This window comes from Bombina bombina, chromosome 2 (genome assembly GCF_027579735.1).
Source record: "Bombina bombina isolate aBomBom1 chromosome 2, aBomBom1.pri, whole genome shotgun sequence".
Taxonomy (NCBI): Eukaryota; Metazoa; Chordata; class Amphibia; order Anura; family Bombinatoridae; genus Bombina; species Bombina bombina.
Genome location: NC_069500.1, coordinates 57,932,278 through 57,943,314, shown reverse-complemented (window position 1 = coordinate 57,943,314; position 11,037 = coordinate 57,932,278). Strand labels below are relative to the sequence as shown.

At 34.9% G+C, this 11,037-nt stretch overlaps 1 protein-coding gene across 4 annotated transcripts in view; it reads right to left on the bottom strand.

Annotated features, from left to right (window-relative positions):
- Window positions 1-3,067: 3,067 nt before the first annotated feature.
- Window positions 3,068-11,037, bottom strand: part of SLC14A1 (solute carrier family 14 member 1 (Kidd blood group)) — a 102,256-nt gene continuing 94,286 nt past the window's right edge. For all 4 annotated transcript variants that reach the window (XM_053701062.1, XM_053701058.1, XM_053701061.1 and 1 more), the window contains 4 exons: window positions 10,043-10,190; window positions 9,155-9,289; window positions 7,737-7,786; window positions 3,068-5,671 (listed from right to left, as the gene is read on the bottom strand). In XM_053701062.1, the coding sequence (XP_053557037.1) occupies window positions 5,483-5,671; window positions 7,737-7,786; window positions 9,155-9,289; window positions 10,043-10,190 (522 nt within the window). In that variant the 3' untranslated portion in view covers window positions 3,068-5,482. The remainder of the gene's footprint in view (window positions 5,672-7,736; window positions 7,787-9,154; window positions 9,290-10,042; window positions 10,191-11,037) is intronic.

Sequence of the window (11,037 nt, the reverse complement as noted above, 5' to 3'; positions counted from 1 at the left end):
ATTATCAAGGTTACCAATGACCTACTTACAGCAAAATCCAAAGGCCACACTCTCTGCTTATCCTCCTTGACCTCTCTGCAGCCTTTGACACTGTTGACCACTCTCTTCTGCTCCAAACCCTCCAATCCTTGGGCATCTGTGACACAGCTCTCTCATGGTTCTCTTCCTATCTGACTAACCGTACATTTAGTGTAGCCTTCTCCGGAACATCCTCTGCCCCGTTACCACTTTCTGTTGGGGTACCTCAAGGCTCTGTCCTTGGTCCCCTTCTCTTTTCAATCTACACGTCGTCACTAGGTTCCTTAATAAAGTCCCATGGGTTTCAATACCATTTGTATGCCGATGACACCCAAATCTACCTCTCTGCACCAGACCTACCTCCTTCCTTACTAACCCGTGTCACTAACGGTCTTTCTCACATCTCATCTTGGATGTCCTCTCACTACCTTAAGCTAAATCTCTCCAAAACTGAACTCCTTATTTTTCCCCCTTCTTCCAATGTCTCCACCCCCAAAATTTCTATAACTGTTGATAATTCCATCATTACCCCTACCCCGCACGCCCGATGTCTTGGGGTCACACTTAACTCAGATCTTTCCTTCACTCCTCACATTCAGTCCTTGGCTAAAGCCTGCCGCTTCCACCTTATAAACATTGCTAAAATTAGACATTTCCTTACACAAGATACAACCAAGATTTTAATCCACTCTCTCATCCTTTCCCACCTTGACTTCTTCAATTCCGTCCTCTCTGGTCTACCTAGCTGCCACATAGCTCCTTTACAATCCATTATGAATGCCTCTGCCAGGCTCATCTTCCTTACTCGTCGCTCTTCATCTGCTGCACCTCTCTGCCAATCCCTTCACTGGCTTCCTCTTGCCTCTAGGATTAAACATAAAATCCTCACCCTGACATATAAAGCTCTCAACTGCACTGCTCCCCCCTACATCTCAGAACTTGTCTCTAGATACTCTCCCTCCCGTCCCCTTCGATCATCTCAGGATCTCCTCCTCTCTTGTTACTTCCTCACATTCACGTTTACAGGACTTCTCCAGACTGGCCCCCATCTTGTGGAATTCCCTGCCTCGCTCCATAAGACTCTCCCCTAGTTTTAACAGCTTCAAGCACTCCCTAAAAACTCTACTATTCAGGGATGCATACAACCAACACTAACCTTTCCTAACACCATTGCTTTCCCCTTGAACCCCTTAGATTGTAAGCCTATGGGCCCAGCTGTTTACAGATCGCTTCATAAGAGCCGACTACAACAGTGAAACTCTCGGCAGGGCCCTCTGCCCACTTGACCCCTACAAAGCTATCCTGTACACCGACTATGTTTACAGCGCTGCGGAATCTGTTGGCGCTCTACAAATACCTGCTAATAATAATAATAACTTATGGAACAGTGCAATTTTCCGTAACGCTATTCTGAAAAAGCCTCTTTGTCCAATCACACTCGTGTCTTTGTTAAATGAACATTTTAGATTAGTTAAGAGAAGAAGCTGATGACAAGTTTAAATGGTGAAATGAAATATCAGCAAAGTACCATGTTGTGTGTTATCTAAAGTTCTATTTTAACAATCATGCATTTTACATTTAATCTGAAAACAGGGCGCCCCAATGGTGTGATATCTTTAGACTTCAAAGATGTGATAAGTGACAAAATAAACATACTCACAGATTGATATGCACTCAAACAGTGCAATTGAAGCAGGCTTGACCGTAAGATGTCGGCCAGCTGACTTGTTTGAGGTCTCTAACCCAGTACAGGAAGAATGACCCACAGCCAGTATTAGGAAAGGGAAAGAGGACCAAAACCATTACTGCTGACTTGTGAAACCTTGAATCCACTGCTGGAAAGCTGGTACCAATCCCCAAAACAGATATCCAGAAAGAAAAAGGTGGCCCAAAACAGACACTGCTCAAAGTACGATATCCACTTTCTCTCAGAAAGAACTCAGGCAACGAGAGCAGACGAGGTACCAGGATATTCCCAACTTGATCAAGTTGGGAATATCCTGGTACCAGTTGCATTTATTTGCTTCCAGATTTTAAGAGTTGCATCCCTCTGGGAGATAAATGTTTGTGCCGAAGTCTGAGTCTTTTTCTGTCCTGTCTCTTCTGCGCCCTGTTTTCTAGATTGGCTACTGCTTGTCTTATAAGAGTACTACTGAAGAGGAGCAGCCCTCATTCCCATTAAATTTGGGTATACAGCTTTTGGGACTTACAGACTTTCTATACCATTAGGTAGATTACTTATATGGATGGCGCTTTTGCCTTGTATTTTTTCATATTTCACATTTAAAAAGACAGCAAAGTGAAAATGTAACTTTCATGATCCAAATAGTATGCAAATTTTATACAACAATTGTACTTCTATTATCAAATTGACGTTGTTCTTTTGGTATTCTTTGTTGAAGAGCATACCTTAGTAGGCTCAGAAGCAGCATGGTTGATGTCTACACACATATTACTCATGTCAATGGCTTACCAAATGTATTGAGCAAGCATAAGCTGTTCATTGATGCTCCTGAGCCTATCTACGTTTACTCTTCAACAAAGGAGAACAAACAAGACAACAAAGAAAATGTAATAATAAAAGTAAATTGGAAAGTTGTTTAAAATTGTGTGCTCCATCTGAATAACAAAAGTTCAATTTTGACTTTACTGTACCTTTAATATAGGTGTGGTTGCTGAACTAAGTTCTACAAAAGTTTTACACAAGAATCACATTTTACAAAATAGTTTGTATTCTATTAATGTGTACAGTATATGAGATAATGCAATAGCCTATTTACAGATAGGAGAATCTGGCAGTAACTTTACAAATAACCACAACAAAAATGTGTGAATACGTTAAAAGTTTAATATAGGTCTAAGGGGAGAGGATCCATCTTTTTTTAAAAAAATTGTACCCACTTATATTTATATTCCCTTTTATATATTTATGCATATACGCTTTATGTAGAACAAATTACATAAAAAGTAACTGCCTTGCAATATAATGTGAATAAATGTTTTAAAGCAAAAAAAATTCTAGCAAAAAGAATAAAAGACTAGAAAAAAATTAAATAATCAAGATTTTTTTGTTGTTGTTTATTTCATATTTAGTCATAGAACCAATGCACAGATATACATTTATATTTTTTTTACACGAAATGAAAATAGTTGTGGTGATTTACTATTGATTTATTGTACAGCAAACCAAATTATTATTTAATTCTAGTATGTGGTAAAATTGAAAGGATATTTAAGAAACACACTGAACACAGAAAATAATTTTTGGTTATTAACATAGATTACATTAAAATTGTATTATTCTTCATTCAAGTGCATTGTTTAATTGAAATTTACCTTCGGCTATTTTTATTGGCTTTTAAACAGGAATATATATATTATATATATTCATTTTTTGAACAAAAATATACATTTATTTACATTTTTATTTTCATTTTACAGCATATCCTTTAAAAAAAGGAAAACTATTTCAGACATTTACTTTTAAGAAAAATAGTTGTATATATTTATAAAGGCAAACCTTCCAAATTCTCATAATTGTGTTCATAGAAACATTACATTTAAAAGCACGTGTTTTTTTTTGTATTATTATTAGGTTTTTTAGTTAAACCATTAGCAAATACCTGTCTTATTAAAGTGATGGTAAATTTTACAAGCAAAAAACCCAAATTCCAAATCTGTATAGTATTTTATACATAATGCACAATGTAAATTTCCTGAGGTGATGTGTTTACCTCCCATCCAATCAGCTCGCTAGTCACACGGCAGTTCTGCAACACCTTTTTTTTTAGTGAGCTGATTGAATAAGAGGTGAAAATGTCACCTCAGGAAAAAAATCAAACAAACAAAAAAAGCAATGAATGTAGTGGGCAGGTGGAGCCGGCTTAAAGATTAAAAATGTTTGGCTTTGTGCTCTGTTAAAATTTACCATCACTTTAATTTAGTATCAAATTATTTAGCTTGTTTATGAGTTTGTTCCATAAAGATTTACCAAGTCTACAGAAAAACAAACATGAAATAAAATTTGCAGTATATGGAATAAAGGAGTTATTTGTACAACTTCATGCACTCATACAAACAATAAGTAGCTTATTTAATGGTAATCAAAAATCAACCCATGATATACAGTTACAAATATTTTGTTGCACAATATGACAATGGTTGTGATGATGCATTATTTATTGACATACAGCAAACCAAGTTAACATTTACTCCCAGATCACTGTAAAATGTCTGAGAAAGGGGAACAAGTTTTTGGTTATTTATGGAGATTAATATAAACTGTATTAAAGTCCATTCGATTTAAATATGTTGCTTGGTATAAGACCTTAGTCAACTATTTATTATTAATGCATAGTTGTTGTTTTTTTAAATTATAATGTACTTTCTTAGAAGCTGCCTCTATTGCACAAAAATATTAATCTAGTATAAAATTTACTTGGTTGAATGTCTTTCTTTTTCGAATTTTTTTTTTCCGAATTTGGTTAAAGTGATGGTAAATTCTAGCGTTTAAAAACCGCCAGGATTTACCATCACTAAAATAACGGTCACCTTCATTAAACATTTTTAAAAAAACCTGTTGAACAGGTATCTTTAATCTTTCGTGGCTTCAGTGCGCAGCTCAGTTTCTCAGTCATGTGATGTTTCCACCTCTTAGCCAATAGCCGAGCTAGCCTATGGCTAAACTTTACTCCCCCAGCCGATCTCATAAAAGGTGGCAAGATGGTGATAAAATACGTAAAACACTTACTACCCTAATAGCCTAACAGAAAAAAACATGTATAAAATTAGAGGTGATTGTAAAATACTATATACTGAATACAGAGTAATATGACTTGTATTGACTGCAGGATTTCATTTTTAAAGTGCACTTCGTGCTCCCTTCTAACTTCACTCTCCCCTGTGAAATCTCCTCTTACAACGAGCTCCATTACTTTCTATAGGAGGCAACTCGCGACTCGTGGGGATTCCCGCCTTATTTAGATAATTCCCTGAGGGCAGACCGTGCCAATGTGTCAGCATAGGTTTTCACATGGGACCCCGCAAAACTTTGTTTAACTGGCCCTAATTCACAGTATACTGAACACAGGATTTATTTGTATGACTTTAGCATGCGTTCCAGCAAACAGATTCCATACTGCGAATAACAAACTTCAGTTAATTCTCCATTAATCATATCTTTGTTTTTTAAACCACAACAATAATGATGGCTTCTTAGATGGTAATTATAAGTAATTACTCCTTTTATAATATTATAGAGAATAACTTTACTGGCAGTATTTAAAATGTTACAAGTATAGAAAAGCCAAATAGTAATGGATATCCAGTTTTTAGTTCCCTTTTATGAATAGTTCAAACCTGCAGAAAAATCCATTTTTTTTGTCTTAAAGTTCAAGGTCTGTGCTGTGGAATAAGCATTAGTAATAGTGTGAAGGAAAATGTTCAACAAATAGCAAATGAGCTTTTAGATATTCATATTTTTTTCCTTTCTTTCCTTTTTTTCCTTTTTTAGATTGAGGAAATAGATTCTGTTTGCTTCAGGATAGGTGACTGCTGATAAGGGTAGCTTGTAAATCGCAGGGTTGTTGGTTGTTATTAACAGGAAGAGTAGAGCAGACAAGCAAAATGGCCACGTGCATGATGGTAAGCCAACCTATAAGGAAAAAAAATGACATTGTTTAAGCTTAAATTCTAAAAATGTGCAGAAAACTCTAAAATTATATTTAATGTATAGAAAAGAGCACCATTTAAACATGTTAAAATATATATTTTTTATTTTTTATGAAGAAAAGGTTATTAAAGTGACATAAAACCTCATGATTCAGATAGAAAATACCATTTAAAAAAGTTTCCAATTTGCTTCTAATATCAAATTTGCTTTGTTCCTTTTGTTATTCTTTGTTGAAGAGATATCTATATAGGTAGCATGCACATGTCTGGGGCACTACATGACAGGAAATAGTGCTGCCATCTACTGCTCTTGCTAATGTATAACATTGTTGCAAAACTGCACACTCTTTAACTTACCTTCCTGCTTTTCTACAAAGGATAACAAGAAAACTAAGAAAATTAGATAATAGAAGGTAAGTGGAAAAAATGGTTAAAAATGTATGTTATATCTGAATCATAAAAGAAGAATTTGGAGTTTTATGCTCCTTTAATTTTGATCTTAAATTTTACAGGAAGTGCACCTGGGCCTTAAGGCCTGATTGCTTATTGGCTGCTAAGCAGATCTTTTACTGATTTATTTGTGGTTGGTGACATACAACACAAGCATAGAAACAAAACTCTGCTTTAAAAAAACAAATACTGTTGTACAACTTTCATTTTAACGTTTCACAAAATGTCTTTGTTCCTGCTAGTTACTTTAAATTATTATTTTAAAGTCATAGATAATTATATTAGTTTTGGTTAAATTTAAAAATGATTTATTTGTGGGTTATGTTTTAATTTAGATTTAGTGCATAAATTGTTAAAATACAAAAGATATACAAATATTTAATTAAAAACAAGGTTGCAAATTGTACCAAAATAATCAGCAAAGCTAGAAGAATGAAATAGATATATACAAGGTAGAAACAGCATATTTTTTGCCTGGAACTTAAAGATGAAACCTTTTGAGAATTAAAGATTTAGAAGTCAAATTCAATAACAAAAGAAGGTGATAGGCCTTTATGCTTACAAAAAGTATTGATTTCATTGGCTAATAGACAACAGTTTGTACATATTGCTTATTCTCCTCTCACATTGATCAATAGAAGTTAATCAAACACTAAGATTCCTTACTGAACAGACTAAAGTATATTGTGAAAAGACTGTACATTGTGAACTTTGTGTTGAAAGGACAAAAAAAAAACAACTATTAAGGTAGTTTAAACAGTATTTTTTTAATATTATAAGCAAATGAAATATTTATATTTTGCCTGAAATAAAATTTACTTTAAACTAAGGAACAGTGCAGAGTTGATACATATGGGCCAAATTATTAAGCACTGTATGGTGCCTAATACATCTTTAGGCTCGCCGGAAGGACCCCTGCTCCTTAATTAGTCTGCCTCCTATGAACGACAGACAACAATCAATCCGATCAGATATGATTGGGTTGATTGACACCCCCTACTAGCGGCTGTTTGGCCGTGAATCTGCAGGGGGCGGCATTGCACAAGCAGTTCACCAGAACTGCTTGTGCAATGCTAAATGCCTACGGCGTATGCTGTAGGCATTCAGCGATGCCTGTCGGACATGATCCGCTGAGCAGATCATGTCGGACAGACACATGATAAATTGGCCCCATAGCCTCTGTAATTTTTCAGGTGGGAATAGGGTTAAAATCGTGGATGCCAGAGAGGGCTGTAATGCAATTTTTTTTCTCTGGTACCCAGATTACAAATAGGGGTTTGCCCTGTAGTGGCCTGCAACATGCACTGGGGGGTGTTGCTGCAAGTATATGTTGTCTCTGGTCATATTGTTGCTACTGCAATATCCCTGCAGCGTGAATATGACAGACATGATAATGTCATTGGGGCAAACATAATATAAAGAACTGATTAAAAGCTACCACTATGTTATCTGCATTAATGACAACTGGGTTCTCAAAAACTGTATTGCAATTTGCTAGCTCACATTATTAACTGATAACAATTTTGTGTGTTGTTCATATAAAGTACAAATATTAGCAGAAGATTATGTAAGTTCCTTTACAACTTGAGTCTACTTACCACAGACATCATATTAGCAATAGCGGCTCCAAGATATGCACAAAATAGACCTACAAATATAACAATAAAGCCTTTAATATAAAGCCATATGAAGTGTCCTCCAGTTATATAATATTTTTGCAAATAAAAAAATAGTATCATCATCAGACATAAAACCATATACTCTGAAAGGAAACTTTATCAAAATTTCAGATGGAAAAATTTTCAAGTAGAGAATCTCTCCATCTATGATCACCACATGCAATGCAGCATCATGTGACAAAATGTAATACTGCACAAGAGCTCTCTTATGCAATTCCCCCCCCCCCCCGATCTCTCCTGTAGTATGCAAGCTCGCTTATGCAGTGAATTCAGCTTAAAGGGACAGTGTACACTCATTTTCATATAACTGCATGTAATAGACACTACTATAATGAATAATATACACAGATACTGATCTAAAAATCCAGTATAAAACCTTTTAAAAAACGTACTTAGAAGCTCCCAATTTAGCACTGTTGATGAGGTAAGGCTCGGACACCCACTGAAATGGGCTGAGAGCAGATCCTTTCCCCTCCCCTGCATATGAAAAGATGCATTATACAAACAGAAGCAATCTGAAGTCTAAAACTTTGGGACTTGGTTAGGAGTCTGAAAATCTAGTGTACAATGTCCCTTTATTTAATCTCCCCCCAAGTGTTAATAAAGTAAACCTTTAAAGATAAAGGTTAAAAAATGGAATGTGTATGGGTGCATTTTAATTTGAAATAGAAGCATTTTTGAAGTATAATGATTTTAATTCAAATAGAAATGTACCCATGCACATTTTAATTTTGACTTTTATATCCCTTTAAATGCATTTACAAAAAAAAACTGGCACTTTACTTCTTATGAACTTTACATTTTTCAAGTTAGATTTTGTGCTAAACCCAAATTTTGTCTTTCATGATTTAGATAGAGCATGACATTTTAGGCAGCTTTCTAAATTACTCCTATTATAATTTTTTCTTTGTTCTCTTGCTATCTTTATTTTAAGCTTAGGAGCTGGCCCATTTTAGGATCAGCATCCTGGATAGTGCCTGCTTATTGGTGGCTACATTTAGACACCAATACGCAAGCGTAACCCAGGTTCTGAACCAAAAATTAACCGGCTTTACATTCACGCTTTTTAAATAAAGATAGCAAAAGAACGAAGAAAATTGATAATAGGAGTAAATTAGAAAGTTGATTAAAATTGCTGCTCTATCTGAATCATTAATATCTGTTGGTTTAGCATTGTACAGATATAATTATGCAATATTTAGTACAGCAACCTAGAGAATAATTATTCTTTTGTTGCCTTCTTATATGTACATTGGCACTATAGTTTATGCAGATTTAAAAAAAAATACACAGAAAAAAGGTCATTTTTTTGTTTATTTGGATGAAAATGTACGTACCACATGCAATTGCAAGTAAATGCGTCTGCCACGTAAGAGCATAAAACATGCCGCCCACCGCTATGCATGCGAGGACAGAATTATAGCCCCATAGACCAAAGTAGATATTGGCAAATGGTGCTGCAAGACTCAAGCCTGGAAGAGAGAATGTTTTTCAGTGATTAATATACTCATTTGTTGTGATTTTTCCATTAAATTGGAAGTTCAAGGACTTTAATTATATTTTATTTCACCTATACAATTATATTAAGTTAAATAGACACAATGGTTAACCTTTTGGCTTATGCCAATTTCATATGAATGATCGAAAACTTCAAATGGCCCATTCTATCATTTAAAGGAAATACTTGAGGAGGCAACGAGCTATCAAGTGTCAATTGTTATGTATTAAAGGGATATGAAATCCCAAAAAAATATTTCATGATTTAGGTAGAAGATACAATTTATAACAATTTTCTAGTTTACTTCTACCATCAAATTTGTTTCATTCTCTTGGTATCGTTTGTTGAAGGAGCAGCAATGCACTGCTGGTTTCTAACTGAACACATGGGTAAGCCAATGACAATCGGTATATATATGCAGCCACCAATCAGCAGCTAGAACCTTGGTTCTTTGCTGTTCCTAGATAAACCTTTCAGCAAAGGATAACAAGAGAAGGAAGCACAATAAATAATAGAAGTAAATTGGAAAGTTGTTTAAAATTATATGTTCTGTCTAAATCATGCATTTCTAATTATAACTTTATTGTCCCTTTAAGTATTTCTTGGGTTAAACATAGTTCATGAAATTAAATCTTATCGCCTTACAAATATACAGTGCAGCACTCATATTTATATAATAAATCATTTGTAAAACAATTTCACTAGTTAGAAAAAAATAGACTTTTACCGGCTAACATTCCCAGTGTGGATCCAATTGCAGCGTGCAAGCAAATGATTGGGGAAGATACAAACAAAGCTACCAAAAACATTCCTCCAGTCCAGACATTGTCACATCCATAAACCTGGCCGACCCCTACAGGAATAGCCTTTAAGAGCTGTAAAGCAAACAATACAAAAATATGTTGGTTACTGGTTTTAAAGGGATGGTAGTATAAAATGATAAATCATATATATATATATATATATATATATATATATATATATATATATATATATATATATATAAAAGTCTGCAACATTCTTTCATTATTTATTTTGTCCCCTTTTCCTGTTATTACATTCTGAAATGGTAAGCTTTCAGTTCCTGTTAGAACACTGATATATCCCACACAGCCATTGGCTGCGCACTCTATTAACAAATTTGCTTAATTCTCTTGGTGTCATTTGTTGAAGGAGCAGCAATGCACTACTAGTTTCTAACTGAACAAATGGGTGAGCCAATGACAATCAGTATATATATGCAGCCACCAATCAGCAGCTAGAACCTAGGTTCTTTGCTGCTCCTGAGCTTACCTAGATAAACCTTACATCAAAGGATAACAAGAGAAGGAAGCAAATTAAATAATAGAAGTAAATTGGAAATTTGTTTAAAATTGTGTTCTCTGTTTAAATCATGAATGTCTAATTATGACGTTACTGTCCCTTTAACTGTGCATTAAGACCTTGGTCCATCACCACTATTGGTCCTCATCAAGCACCCTGTGGTTATTTATGTTCACTACTGATAAATCCTTTGGCTTTAATATGTTTCTAATGACTTGTTATGGCAGCTGCAGAGTGTAAAACGTATGGGAAAGCGCTCCTTTGGGTTAATTTTAGTATTTGACATAACTGGTTTTGCTCGTTGAAACCACAACTCATTCAAGTGGGCTGGGATTGCAGGAAGCTGAGACCTCCTTATCTTTTCTGGCTATACACAAATGCCTCCTTATCTTATCTCTG